We start from the raw sequence: 15,752 nt of genomic DNA, 5'->3' as shown, positions 1-15,752 counted from the left end.
AATGTCTTGTCAATGCCAAAATGAAGGACATGCAGTATGTACGAGCGAGAGTTTCTGGACAAACAACTTGCTTATCTGAAAGCCAAAGATCTCTAGTTTCACAGCTGAGAGCTGTTTCAGATTCAGAAATATTCAGGAGGAAACGGATTGTGTGAGCCGTGGGATTTGAGCGAAGTGGAAAGTGAGCCCCATTTTCCATGAAATGCCTCAACTAATATATTCTAAAATATTCTCGTGTGTAGATGATGAAAAACTGGACTGGCTGTTTAGTTTTGATGGTTTCAGTTTGCAAGCTTTGTCTAAAAGCCTGGAAGGGGGGTCCGAAACCCAACCGGCCCGGTGCCGGTCTGGGTCGGTGAGGCCCGGTTTCCACTTCAGCAAACAGAGCTGCAACTATCAGTCGACTGATCAATAAGTCGATGGACAGAGAATTAATAAGCAAAAATCGTTTTAGTCTTCTTTTTCTTTTTTGGCAAAAAAGGCCAAATGTTTGCTGGTTTGCTGTGAGGATGTTTCATGCTTTTCTTGGTCACGCCTTAGTCAAGTGAAGGTCTTCCAGGTTTTGGACCGTTCTTTGTAGTGGACTGGGATGTTGGAAATTATAAAAGGGCCTTCGTCTGACACTTTATAGACTTGACGACCGGTTGTGAAAATGATCAGCAGATGAATCGATGGTGGAAATAATCGTTAGCTGCAGCCCTGTTGGCAGGCAAAATACCATGATACAGAATAATAAAAACACATTTCTCACAGCTTGTAATGACTGGAGGTGATAAAGATGCTGGAGCCTCTTTGCCAACATTTTAAACTATTAAAGACAAATGCAAAAAAAAAAAATAATTTTTTAAAAAAATCTTTAATGGAAAAACATAAGCAAATAAAACCGAAACTACCGTCATGGCTGGACACTACCGGAGGTCAGAGAGATGATATTTTTGTGATTTGGGTGAACTGAAACTTTAAAGACTTTCCTGTTCGCCCGGTTTTCTCCAGCTCAGGACGTAAATGTTTTGTAGTGAATAAAAATTACAATACTAATATGTGCTGTAATATAAAAACCAGTAGCCATCTGATTAAATTAGTATTTAAATGAGAGCGGAGCAGCGGCGACTTCAATCCTACAGTAATTTACCTGTGAAAACCTTCATAAAGACAAAGGTCTGTTTGTTTCCTACCAGACGGAGGATGATGTTCTCTGATCCCATCTTGTGGGAATTAAACTCTGAAACCGGTTCCGCTTTTAGCTCTTTTTTTTCTAAACTGTTCCTTTAATTATACTCCACTTTCATCTCCTCACCCCGTCATGAAAAACGCAGACAGTGGTAGAACTCACGCAGGAAAGGTTTTTGGAAGCGCCGACTCAGAAAGTGATCCGCGTTTCTTCCTTCAGTGAATTCTACCGACCCACACAGGTCAGAGATAACACCGGCCCTCTTCGTCATCCTTTTCCCAGGCGCACTACAGCTTCACTTCGTTCCCGGCGTTGGACCGCCAGCAGCTGATCGGTCGACCCAGTCCCACACGTGGACGGAGCCGTCTGAGGCCGCGGACAGCAGCGTCCGCGGCCGGTCGGGATGCCAGGCGTGGGAGGTGACGGAGACGGGGGCGGCGTCGTCAGACCGTTGGGATGAAACCACGTGACCGCGATGCTCGAACAGCGGCCGAGCTTCCTGCAGCTCTGCCCTCCAGGCCGACGTGTTGTAGATCTGAACCGTTCCGCTGAAACCTGCCAAAGGGAAACAAAACAAGAAAAGAACAAACATTTTTCATCTTGTTCGCTGGTTCTTAAAGGAAAAAATAAAAATCTAGTTTGTCAGCACTTGGGTCTTATTTTCATACATTTAGATCATTTCAGTTGCTTATGATAACACTGTCTAAGTTACAGTTGTGTGCAAACATTTGGCCACCCCTCGGCAAATTACATATTTGTTGATTTTTGAAGTGAAAATAAGTGAATCCGAAAAAACGAGCCTTTCCTCAAATGTTAATGCTCCGTTACTTTTCATTTCATCAACGTAAAACAGTAATTGTGGCATGTGCTCAGTAGGTTCGGGCACCTACAGGACAATGATCCAAAGCAGACGTCAAAAATCCACCGTGATCTACTGCAAGAAACACGAGCTGAAGCTTTTGGCATGGCCCCCATTCCAAAAGCTTTTTTAATCTCTTCATATGGTGATTCATTTTCTCAAATAGACGGTTGATAGTTTGGTTTATTTGTCAGAAAATTGTGGCAAAACACCCATTATAATTTGTCACAGCCCAAGGTCATGTATTAATATAGCTCATTTTATTCATCCAAAGGTCGAAAACCCAGAGATACACAGTTTACTATTATTCACACACACAAAAAAAAAATCCTCACGTTTGAGAAGCTGGAACCAAGAGAACTGGTTTGGCTTTTTTTTTTTTGGCTGAAAACTGATTAAAACGATTCATCAATTATCAAAACAGATTAATTTTTTAATTAAATTTTTTTTCCCCCCACTGCTGGTTGGGTGAAATGATAAAGAAAACTTCAGAAGGCTGAGATGCAAAGACTATCACCGCCTCTAGGGGTCATTAGTTGGCCAACTTCTTAAGTGGTTGTTTCGTCTGTTTGGGTGATTTGTCACAAATCAATGAGAAAATTTGCTCTATGGCTGTATAGGATTTTCCCCTTTGTTTGTAAAGCGATTAAACGAATGAGCTAGCACATGTTAATTAATGAGCTTTAGAATTTCTGGTGGGTGGTTTCCAGTGTTCATGCTAAGCTAGGCTAACAGGCTGGTGGCTGTAGCTTTGTATTTAACGGCCGGATGTCAGAGTGGCATCGGTCTCCTCATCCAACTCTCGGCAGGAAAGTGAGTAAAGCACATTCCCCAAAACGTCAAACTGATTAAATCTATAAAGTATCTGAACAGAATTTCCAGACGGTTTCGGTGTCTTTATCACATTTACACTCAGCTGGTAGTTTATATTATATCTATTTATTGATTTAAATGTTAGGAAGAAAACAGCCCGAGATGTAGATGCTGTTCTTCAAAGAGCAACAGCTGGAAACCTCGTTTGTGCCGCCCTCCCGCGGCTCGACGCCTCACCTCGCCACGCCGCAGTGATGTAGGCGTGCAACTCCGGGGGTGTGCCGGTACGCCGTGACATCAGCGTTGGGCGCGGCTACAGGTGCAACGGATCCACCCTTCTCACCACAGTGAAGTCACGCTGCAACCAGATCACACGCCGCAGCCGGATTACCGCGTGCCAGTAAACCGACGGTAGACGTTCGGTCCCAAGGCTCGGGAGCAGTGACGTCACGTCACATGACCAACCGCCGTGTACGTCGTCGCGCCGACAACTTACTTTGCCGCGTGGAATTCTTGCTCTTTCACTTACGTTGCTATTTTACAACAGGGAGCGTTGTGACATGACGTAGTAACATGGTCATGAATGGAACCGGAGTCACAGTCATATAGCGTAGTATCACCTTAAATGTGCTGTCGCCAGTATTTATATTTAGAGAAGGTTGCACTTGTTTGGAATATTTTGCCATGAGCGTGATCCAGTCAGGACGTCTCCACCATAAACTGACCTGACACTGCGATGCAGTCGTCCAGCGCCGGAGCCCACGACAGCCCGACATCGTCCGGTCCGCGGCGGCGCGCCTGAACGTCCAGCTGGGCCCGGCCCGCGGCTCCTCCCAGGTTCCTCGGGTCCGAAACCACCGCCCGTCCAGACGAGGAAAGTCTGACGACCCTGCAGCTGGACGGGTCCGGACCTGCAGAGGCGTCCGTCCACCAGAGGACAGGGTCACCCGAAGACGCTGGCGGAGGTGAAAGCTGCGGGGCAGCAGACGTGCGAGTGTCGGCCACGTAAATGTTCCCGTTACAGCAGCCGGCGAGGAAAACGCTGTCACTCAGAAACTGTAAGGAGCTCAGAGGATCTGCCGAGTCGGTCTCTGTCGCGACAAAATGAGACGACGGAGACGTTCAACAAATGCTTACCGGTAAGACATCATCGTTATAGGAGGACACGTCAGACTCTCAGAGAGATTGTATTTTAACCAGAGTCACTGGTTTGAATCCCAAGAGCAGCTGGGGAAAAAGGGAAAGTCAAGAACACACTCCCTGCCGAGAGAAAGAAATTAGGATCTACTGAGCCTCAGCGAACTGTCTCTAGAGATTATGTAAGAAAATACATAATTACGGCCTCGCAGACTTTTCTCTCTTCAGCTCGCCCGCAAGGGTTGAAACCAACCACTAACCATTAATATGCTGCTGCTAATGTAATTTTTAAGATGGTTCATTTTCTGTGAGCGGTTTTTTTAACTTCAACAGCCCCTTAGGATTCACTGAGCGTGAAGCTGTTGAACACTCAGACCTTCTTTTACGTCTCCTCCATGAACACTGGCTGTGTCCCAACTCCATACTACTACTCTACAAATGAATACAGTTTGCAATATGTGATAATATACTGTTTTTGCAGTTAGTTTACAAGCAATCAACTTATTTACTGTTTCATATTAACAGGAAGTTAGAGCGGCAACTGACGACTATTTTTGCTGTTGATTCGTCGATGAATCGTCAAAAGATGCTCATCAGAGCTTTGCAGAGCCAAAAGGTGATGTCTTCTGATGTCTTCTGATGTCTTCTGATGTCTTCTGTTGTCCATTTCCACTGTGTATTGGATTTTAGGACAATACTGTCCATCAACAGCACAATTAAAAATATCCTGGGTTTTTTCAGTCTGCATACAGACTGTTTTTAAAGACACTTTATTTGTGCCTGCATAGAGTTGGTCTGCAGTGAGGGACTGAGACACAGCTGTAGTTTAATAAACTGAGAATTTAGCCAGATTTTTTTTTTTTTAAACCATAAAACAGACCCGGTGACACCCTTTGACAGAGGGAAGCCATGCAGAGTAAAGTTGTTTCATTTCATACCTGCTGCTGCTGTGAAATCGGGGAAGCTGCTGAAGCTTCCAATGAAACTGTTGGTTTTAGTTCTGAGCATTACGATGAACGGTGCTGACGAACGTAAGCTGACGCTTATAAAACTGCACATTTCAGACGGCACAGTGTTACCCAGTTTATACAGCGTCTGTCCCGAGGCCAGCTGAGTCAGCTGGATGTCGCTGCTCCGAGCTCCGTGGAGAATCTGTGGCTGTGGCGAGCGTCGAGCTGCGATCCTGCTGCCTCCCTCCGAAGCACTCCCCCTCCCCTCGATGCTTCCTGTTCTCCTGATCACATCTGATATTGGACGACAGGACACAGAAGAAAAACCAAACACATTTTAGAACGAAACTGCTTCACGTGTAACACAAAGGTTGACGAGAGGAGTAAAGGAAACTGCTTTTTTTTTTTTTCTTCTTCTGGCTGGTAAAGTCTGAGCTCGTGTCCAGAGAAGAAGCCAAATGATGCATCATATTTACGTAACGTGCTCCACATGGGACAGAGAGACGAAAATATAGACATAATTTACAGCCGCTGATCATCTGTTGAATGGAAGTTTTTGTTCGAGCACTTTTCCGTTTGCTGTCCTTATGTTAGTTTCACTAACACGGTACCAGAAAAATGCAAATACCGCACTTCCTCCGTGTGCAGTATCTGCCAGACTGTGTCTAGTTTTCATCTAAATTTAACTGTAGACTGATTAGTATTCGGTCCGCAGCCTCTATGTGTTTGTTTCAGTTTCTATCTGTCCCAATGCTATTCATACTTACACTGACACTAATCTAATACATGTATTTACAATTTCATCCTTTTGAGTATGTGATTTACAGGCAGCTTTACCACCAAATCACAAGAAAATCCCCTGCAGTTAAAAAAAAAAAAAAGATGCAGCTACTGCAGCTACTGCAACCGGCCCCCCGGCCCGCTGAGTTAATCCAGAGATAAGGTGCGGATTGTTTTCGATTCGACCGATCGATTGGCTGAAGAGTAGGCACGATGGCGAGATCGTCTTCGGTTGACGACAGCCCTAAGCGAGAGTTTAGCCGTAGCTGGACCATCATGAATTGATTCAGCTGCTGCCTTATTTAATTACGTGGAGTAACAGACTGAATAACTAAAATTGTCAGTTCATCCCAAGTTCATTTACAGAATAAACTGAGGAGAGAAAAAAAAAAAAAAAAAAATCAAGCTGCAAATTTAAAAAGCTGTTTCCATGGAGTTCTGTGGCATCACATTTCTCTACACGGCAAAACAAATGTCAGAAAGTCAGATACGGGTTATAACGCAGCTTGTGGTCAGCGTGTTTTGGCTTCCCTAGAGCAGCACAGTGCCGCCAGTTCTTTCACACCACTTCCCGGATCAACAACCAAAAAGTCTGCGACAGAGGCTTCAAACCCCAGAGCTGGGCCGCTGGCGTTCTTCTATGGCATCGCAGTCATGTTCAACCTGCTGTAGGTGCACACACACAATAGCCTCAGGTAAATCAAACTCACCGCCGTGCTCTCCTCCGAGGTCCCACACCTGCAGGTTGGAGCTCAGCCCGTCACCGGTCACAACACACCTTGCAAAAACATCCAAAGACATGAAATAAAACTGCTGACATATGCAAATATCATGAAAACCCTCTCTCGCGCTGATAGAAGGAACCCACCGTCTCCCTCCTCGCCTCGAATCTTAATAACGTCCGATATACAAGACCTGCAGGAGGTTCTTCCGTCAGCAGCGCAAAAGCAATCCAGCCACACCAGCACTGAGTCACAGATACGGAACTCCCGCCTACAACCGCTTGTTTTATGCTCATGTAGCACGAAATGCCTTGAAACTGGCCCTCCAATGTACATCACGCCAGGAGCATACCCCATCTGTCAGCCACGGCCGCTTAGTCAAACACTTCTCCCCTTCACGTTGTATTCTTGGACTGAGGATCTCACTAAAAGTCCCTAAAAGGTCAGAAATACGAGTCGGGGCTGGACCAGGATCAGAGGAATACAGCCTTGTGTCCTTGGTCCAGTTAAAACCCCGGTGGCTGAGTTCTGAATCAGCTGGTTACACATTTTTACACATCCCAGTCACCAGCTTTTGGGCAGAGAGAGAACTTAATAATGAGAATAGGACGGCAACTGATGAGGATGAACTGTGTCAGCGCTGGTCTCGCCGGGTTCGCGTGAGAGGAAAAAGTGAAGAAGCATCGATGAAAAGAAACTCTTAGAAGTCTTTCACCTGAACTGCCCCAGAGCTCTGGGAAGAGGGGAAAAAAAAAAAAAAAAAAAAAGGTTCCCAACGGAGCTTCGGCAGGTAAAAACTCACCTAAACACAGGTTCGATGCTCTGAGAGAGAAAATGAAACACGAGACAGCTGCTCCTCATGGACCCACAGCTTATACATTATTCTCTTTACAAGGTGAGCTGCTAGCGTTCCTGAAAAGGTTTGTCGACGAGGCGGCTTTAGGGGCAGAATATCCCGCTGCAGATCCTAAATCTCCCGCTGCTCTGATGAATTTCAAGGCAGGTTTTTTTCGCGCTGCCTGCTGCTCACGCACTCAGTGGCCACTTTATTAGGTACACCTACCAACTCTAATGTGATTCCAGTGCAACAGCTCAGCCATAACTTCTACCCTGACAAACACAGTTTGATTAAAACCGTCAGCGAGGTACGAGTCTGACCATATGTTGATTACTGAGGTTGTAGTTTGCAGTGGCGTTCACTGATAAACCACAGGGGCTTCAGAAAGTAGTCAGACCCATTGGTGGCACAACACCACCACCAACCACAGCCTCGGTGATAAACATATGAATGAATTAACATCCTTCAGAAAGTTTTATGACAAAAACTGAACATTATAATCTTCGTAAATGTGGAATCTGCGGCGGAGCTGTTGGACTGGCTTGTGCTGAACTGGATAGGTGTACCTAATAAAGTGGCCAGAGGGTGTATATGAAACTATACGTAGAAAATAATCTATAATGCATCAATCCAGCTGTGATTAAAAGTTCTCTCTTGATCCTTCTGGAGCCGTGGATCAATCAATCACGATACGGTTTCGTATCGGTCCTGAAAATTTAAATGTGAACTTCTACAGCTGTTTGACAACCGGGCAACTCTTTCCCAATGAAGACGATGTGATATGATCTAAAGAAACAGCTACTGGCCGGAGCTGGTGGTGAGATCTTTTGTAACATAATCCCACATCAGACAGAACTTTAGTTTGATTTTAGATTTTAGGTTTTGAGATGGATGCATGGAAAGAATATAAGGCGTAGCTGAGATAAAGTGAGGCCTCTACAACTGGTTTTTTTAAGGCCCTGCAGCCATGCTACGTTTAAACTACCCAAACTGCGGCTCAGAGCAATGTCTCAAAAAACACATCAAGAACAACATGCACACACAAAGCCATTACTTAAGCAGTCACCTGCTGAAATTAGCGCTGAAACGACGTGTTGATTAATCTGATCTGGGTGATCGATTCGTCATGTCTGTCATTTGTCAGCAGAAATCACACCAAGTCCCTGCTTCCAGCTTCTCAAACGTGAGCGTGAGCTGCTTTTCTCTGTTCTATGTCACGGTAAACTGAGCCGGACCGTCACGAAAACAAGCAAATGAAAGATGTCACCTTGAGCTCTCACAAACTGACCGGATGTCCGCACTTTTCTGATATTCAATAGACGTCAAATACAACAAATCAAATAAAAACAGACATGAAATAATTGTTTTTTGAAAATATTACATTTTTTTGAATGACAACTGGTACATTACTGTTTTCTTTCCTGTGTTTTCTATCTGTTGGTCAGAATAAATGAGCAAATTGAATTCATCCATCATTTTAGGCTTCGGTAAATCATGATAGGTATTTGTCCCAATTTTTGACATTTTATAGCTTAAATGTTTAATTATGGGAAAGAGAAATATCCGACAGATTTGTTGCCCGGGCAGAGAGACGGAGGTGCAGCCACCAAAACACTGAAAAATTGTCCAATTCAGTTGTGTCCTTTTCATCCATGGTTTTTGAGAGTTTTTCTTTTTAATAAAAATATTAACTGTGAACTTTACTACTTCAGATTCACTCAGCTGAAGCTCCCGAAAGAAGATTCAAAACTCGAGTTTTCTGCGGAGGCACAGAAAGCAGGAGCCTCGACCGGAAAACAGATCACAGGGTTTAGACTTTTGAACGGAGACAGTAATAAAACCAGTTCGCTTCAGGTAATCCAGCTGAATTATCTGCTTCGTGTGCGCTCACCTCGTTCCTGGGACGTGTCTGAGGCAGCGCACGGGACCGTCTGTGAAACCGCCATGGACGACTTTGAAATCCCGTTCTGCACAGAGACCCTGAACGCATCAACACACACACACAGAAACACACGGCAGAGGCTCTGGGTGACATTCGAATCCCCTGGGTATAAAATAAATGCCCAAGTGCAGAACTCTTTGGTCATTACCTTATTTTCATTAGCAAAGAGTTTCAGAGGCAAATGAAGCTCCAAGATTTCATTTTTGGACGGACTGAATCCTGCAACACAGACGGCTGTAAAAACACAACAAACCGTGATGAACACAGATTTTTTTTAAAGCTGAAACGATCAGTCGATTAACTGAGTCAACGTCAAGCCAACTCATTCATCGAGTACATTTAAAAACAACAAATGTTAACCACAGTGCTTTACGTTCAGAGAGATTAAACGATGAGACTCTGACGGGTGATTAGTGTCAATAAAAACAAAGACATAATTTAGAGGATACAAGTGAATGAAAGTGCAGGATACCTGGATAGGATCATAAAAATACAACAACAAATAAAGTGTGACCATTCGTGTCTTCACATTCAGGTTGATTAATCAATAGGAAATTAACCAGCAAAAGAATCTCGGTCGAATCGACTGATCGATTCTCAAAAAGTCATTTTTCACTTGCCAGTTTCGCGTTTTTCAAATGTGAAGACTTGTTGCTTTTCTCGTCGTCGTATGTGATTCCGACTGCGGGTCAGAAACGCTGGACTCTGGGAAGTTATAGCAGGCGTTTTCACAAGTTTAAGACGAAACGTTTAACAGTTTGCTCGAGAAAATAGTCGGCAGGTTAATACAAACTGAAAATAACATTTAGTCCCAACTATTCCACGTCTTACTATCGCAGACAGTTTCGTTTGTTGCTGGACATACAGAGACAAAACAGAGGAACAGCAATCTCTCATCTTCTGTTTGTTCATTTATCTCAACGACAAGCGAAATAATAAAATCCACGACCATTAAAATCTTGGATACCGGAAGGTCGCCTTGTTTTGAGAGACCGTGATGCTCAGTGTGCAGGCTGGTGTTACTGTCACAGCCTCAGGTTAACAACGAAAGCAATTCACTCACTCTTCCCCGACGTCCACTCAATGACCTGCGTGGGACGTTCCAGCTGATACACATGGAGATCTCTGTACCTGGAGAAACCAGACAGGTGTTAGCGTCTGAATCCATCATGATCATCATTTTATAATTTCTCAGCTGTGAACGCAGCAGCGGGATTATGAAGTGTGAGAGGAGGATTAAGAGAGAAGGGAGGCCCTGAGAGCTTAACCTCCAGACAGCCACAGGTGCTGATAGTTAAGTTAGGATGCAGAACTAGACTTCTGCATAATGGAAAACCATAATAAAACGAGCCAGTAATATTTCTATGGACATGTGGCGGAGTTAGGTTACTCATTCGTCACGTTTATGCTCACATTCTGCATAGCACTTTTTAATCTTCTTTAAGTCTTCAACATTAACACAAGACTCCGTTTAAAAATTCAAATATTTAATATTTCCAATGTCAGGGCTACGCACACATAACCCTAACTATGAAATATGACTTAATTTCTTTACCCAACAGAATTCCCCCTTCATTTCGGCATGAATATGATTAATCGAGGATAAGTTTCTTGAACAGAATTCACACACTGCTTTAGTATAGAGTTGTTGAATCCAGCGATTTTCAGAGGAGAAAGTGCTGGAGTTGCACCGGTCATTGTCATTTTTAAGAAACAGTGGCTGTTTGTTGTGAGAGGTGCAAGCCGAATAGAAATAAAACACGGCTGTGTATTGTTGCAGGAAATGTCTTGTGATAGTATTTATAAGAAACCTGCAGGTAAGCAAGAGGACACGGAACTGTACGTTTTTAAACGCAATTCACTTGGCGGGGCTAACTAGCAGCGTGGCCGCGCGGCTGAGGCTTCCAGCCAGAGGCTTGTGATAAAGTTCACCGTTGAAACGAAGAGTAAAGCGGTTTCCTCACGTTGTCAGGGACTCGATGAACCAGTCATCTAAAATATCCTCACACGCCGCTTCTTCCATGCCACCGTCACCTCACGTTACCGCGGGCAGGGGACCGCTGCTGTTTCACTTCCTTAACGTCTCGCTCTGGACTTTCTCGCCGGTTCGTTCAACGGATGCAGAAGGGTGACACCGCCACCTGTCGGACGGCGTCTACTGTTGCCTGGCAGAGGACTAGTAGCTCTTTATTTAGCTTTTTCCCAACGATGCTGAGCTTTTTATTTTTATTTTTATTTTTTTTCATTTTTGTTTTTTTTCTTTTTGTTTTCATAAAACTGTGGTGGGTTGTACAGAACAGATTCCTACTCGTTGAGGTTTAAAGACAGACACAGAAAAGTGAGAGGTGGAGTTTGCATTCAACACATTAATTACATTTTCTTTCAAATTACCTGAATGCGTGTAAGTGTAGTTATGCCTTACTTATTATACACTTAAATTCAGTTTAAATACACAATAAATGTTCATAGAGCTGAGACATGGAGAAAACTTTGATACATACACGCATGAGATTTACCAGATAAAACCATTATATTGACTGTAAATGACATTTTCAGGCTTTTTTACTTCAGAGTAGCCTGTTTCATAACACGCGTACATTCTGATTGATAAGTTGAAATAAAGACATGCATTGCATTTTACTCAGCAATACCACAGAAAAAAAAATGTTGATACATTGTTCTCTGGCTGCCCCTGGGACACTTGAAATACGCGTCACTACTCAGGGCTGAAAAAAAAAAAAAGCACAGAGTACTTGAAGATCAGTCGAAGAAAAGACAGTAAAGCACGGTGCTCTTTATGATAAACATGCAAATACAACATTATCTGTCATAAACAACCGGGTATCTATAAAGGAAACTAAAATGGATTTTAAGTTGGGCTAGTGTATTAACAATACAGAGGTTTACATACAATTTATTTATTGGTATACTGTCATTACGGAAAGCACGGTTACCGATATTGACACAATTTCTTATTTGCTATACAAATAGATGAATATATTTTAAATATACACTAACCAAAGTCTATAGAACACCCACATTTGACCAGTTTTTTAAATTGAAATTTAAGCTTTGACTTTGAAATTTAACTTAAAACGGTACAAAAGTAAGTGTTAAACTCCCTGAGCAAAAAAAAAAAAAACCACAAAAAAAAAAAACAAGGTTAGGTCAACGAAAAAGAAAAAACTGGACATTTCATATAAGAAAAACTTCTCAGGGATCAAGAAACTGGTTAACTCGCCGCCCACGTAGCTGAAACTGTTTATACCGACAAACCTTTACTCCCACATGTTTTCGGTTTGAAAATGAGGCCTGATATTCTGGAGGAGAGTCTTGTGACTTATTTGATATTGATTGAGTCACACTGCTCTGCACCTCGCTGTGTGTGTGGGAGTGTGTTCTCAAACTTTAAACATGAAGAAAAAAGCAAAGAAAGAAAAGTCGGCTGTGTTGAACTAACAGAGACAAAGATGAGAGAATATTCAGGCCTGCTTCACCCCGTTTATTCATCTTTTAGCAGAGCTATAGTAGAAGAGGTTTTAATAATGTGTTGAAGTGAACACATAAAAGTGCTGGAATGGTTTGAAAAATGTTTGCCATTAGTATAATCCATATGTGACTTATAGCTAAAGAGCGGGAATATACAGACCAAGGGCACGGTCCTTTCAGTTGCTGGGTTTTCTCCCAGGACAGACAGCTTGCCTCTGGCAGCAGGTGACGACAGTCGACACTCCATCATCCATCTCACGACGCGCAGAGCTCCGATGGCTCCGGCTGTTGTTTTCCTGCTCTTCCTCCACCTCCACCTCCGCCTCCTCCGCCGCCCCCTCCTCCCTGTCGTTCTGTTCTTCCTGCTGCCTGACAGGAGGGAGACTGAGCCGCGTTCCAGCGCTGAGTCGGTGTGGAAATGTGCAAACGTGCACCGTACATACATACAAGTGTTGAATCCATGGAACCAACTCACAAGTTACAGATTTATGGGGCATATTTAAAATATTTGAGGTGCCCAACATAGTTAAAAAGACACTGGACAGTTGAAGACTGGAAAAACGTAGCCTGGTCTGATGGATCTGGGTTTCTGCTGAGGCAGCAGATGGTAGAGTCAGAATTTAGCATCAGCAGCATGAGTCCATGGACCAGACCTGCCTTGTGTCAGAGTCCAGGCTGCTGCTGGTGGTGTGAGGGTGCGGGGAAGGTTTTCTTGGTTCGCTTCGGTCTCCTTAGTACCAGTCAGTCGTGGTTTTAATGCCTCAGCCTGTCTGAGTGTTGTCGTTGACCATGTGCTTCCCTTTACGGCCTCAGTTCACCATCTTCTAATGGCTGCTTCCGGCAGGATAACGCTCCAATGTCAGAGGAAAGTCTCCAACATCTGGTGGAATCCAGGCCACGAGGACCTGAGGGAGGAACCACCCAGGGTCAGTGTGGTGTTCCTAATAAAGTGATAAAAAGTCAGCTTTGGATTTTTTTTAATTGCATATGACTATTTAGGAATACTTGTGATTTACATATTTTGCCTGTATGAAATAACACTTAGCCTATTATTTCAATTATTGTGGGTGTGTGGCTGATCCATCTGATCCCTTGACCATCACCTACTTCATTCATACCTGTGTGTCCTATTCTGAAAACGCCGTCATTTTCAATGTAACAGCCCATAATAATAGTAATATTTTTATTTTATTTTATTCACTTCTCTTTTTTGAACCGTTGGATTTTCAAATCCCACATGGAGTCGAATCAAATCACAGTAAATCCAACGACAATGAGCCATAAATGTTTTTCTTTAAATAATTTTCTCTGTTGAGATTATTCAGAAAAACTGAAAAAGAAGAAATAAGAAAAGCCGACATCTGTTTCAGAAAATCATTCTAGAAACAGAAGTTAACATGAAGCCAATGTGACATAAAGCTGGTAACTACTTTTACATTAATGGCTCTGCCACCAAGTCTCAAAAATCATGTGCCAACAGACTGAATGTGATTTTTTCTTCATCTCTTTTAGGCATTTTGACTTTTAAGATAATACAAAGACCCTAAGCTGCTCTTTGTCTCCATCTGATGGTTAGAAAACACCACTGCCCCAGCTTTTATTTCCACAGTAGTAGGAAGGGTCTAACAGGAGGATCCTTCACCTCCACATCAGACTGAACGGGTGGCATCGTGCTCTCAGTTTGAGCTCGCACTCAGGGGATCCAGACGGCCAAAAGTAAGCGCGAGCAGCTCTGATCATTCCATTATTGCTGTTTGCTCAAGATTCCGTCTTCCCTCTCAACAAAAATCTGATTCTGCTCCCCCGAATCCATGCCCCTGCAGTCTCAAAGGCTGACTGGCAGACTGAGCAGCGCTTGAATCAGTTTTTTGCTCTCTCAGAACCTCCGGTCGTCAATGTACGTCCGTGAACGTGATCAACGTGCGCCACGTGGCATGGAAAGCGCCGTCGTTTCATGTCTGTTGAGTCCCTACCCCGGTAGTCCCGTTTGACATCCTCCTATGCCAAAGTCTTACTGACAAGGCTAGCATGATTTTCAGGTGATGTACAGTCCCGGGACACGCAGAGAATGGACTTTGGGTCCGACACGCATCACTTACATCGTGAACACTCACAAGTGTCTCTCTGGTTTTGCACTGAACGGCCTGATTGCGTCAGACAAGGTCAACGTTTATTGTGACTGAAACTCCGACAGCGATGGTGTAAAAGATGTGAGGTCTGAGAGGAGGTGCAATGTCCCCAGTAGCGCTGTCAAAAAGATCTGGAGCATTTGCTCCAGGAAGAAAACAATAAAGGGCCAAATAAACGGCGGTGCCAAAAATTAAAGGTTTGACCTGAAGGCGGCGGAGGAGGAAAAGTCACGGGGGTCATCAAAATCAATAGGGTTCAGCCTCTGTGGAGCAGCAGTGTGATCAGCTGAGCTCATGGAAATGTGTCCGTGACACCGGGACATAAATAAGAAATCAAATCAAATTTACTTCGGCGTAGACATTTACTCTTAATCTTGGGGAGACATATCTGTGGAGACGATTCTGAAGACCTACGTAGCCATTCCCAAAGTTTTGGACCGTGTCCCACAGCGTTTCTTGTGGGATTGATGGTAGTTTCTAAAAGTTTTAGGCTCTAAAAGTAAAGTGAGGATGCTTTCAAAGATACTGCCATGAATAGTTTTTATTAACCGTTTATCCGTTAACTTCATATGAAGTGCAGTTAACAGGAAAAAAACTAAATCAGATCAGTATTTGCTGTGACCCCCCTTTGGCTTTAAACCAGCACCAGTTCTCCTCGGTACACTTGCACACAGTTTCTCAGGTACAGGTAGGTTGTTCCAAGTATCTACGAGAAGTTGCCACTGTTCTTCTGTGGATTTAGTCCGTCTCAGTGCCTCCTGTCTCTTCATCTGGTCCAAGACTGACTCCGTGATGTAGAGATCAGGGCTCTGTGGGGGCCGGACCACCTTTTGCAGGACTCCTTGTTCTTCTGGTCTCTGAAGACAGTTCTTTATGTCTCTGGCTGTGTGTTTGGGCTCGTTGTCCTGCTGCAGGATGAATC

General features: G+C 43.8%; 1 protein-coding gene across 1 annotated transcript; it reads right to left on the bottom strand.

Annotated features, from left to right (window-relative positions):
- Positions 1-847: 847 nt before the first annotated feature.
- wdr73 (WD repeat domain 73) lies at positions 848-11,360 on the bottom strand. The gene is made up of 8 exons (XM_040118932.1): positions 11,177-11,360; positions 10,276-10,343; positions 9,361-9,446; positions 9,162-9,250; positions 6,421-6,488; positions 5,060-5,224; positions 3,569-3,934; positions 848-1,726 (listed from the first exon to the last, which is right to left on the bottom strand). The coding sequence occupies exons 1-8, from the start codon at positions 11,233-11,235 to the stop codon at positions 1,467-1,469; spliced, it is 1,161 nt and encodes a 386-aa protein (XP_039974866.1). The 5' UTR covers positions 11,236-11,360; the 3' UTR covers positions 848-1,466.
- Positions 11,361-15,752: the final 4,392 nt, after the last annotated feature.

The sequence above is a fragment of the Xiphias gladius genome, chromosome 22 (assembly GCF_016859285.1).
Source record: "Xiphias gladius isolate SHS-SW01 ecotype Sanya breed wild chromosome 22, ASM1685928v1, whole genome shotgun sequence".
NCBI lineage: Eukaryota > Metazoa > Chordata > Actinopteri > Istiophoriformes > Xiphiidae > Xiphias > Xiphias gladius.
Note: the sequence above shows the minus strand (reverse complement) of the source record. Positions and strands in the feature narration are given on the sequence as shown.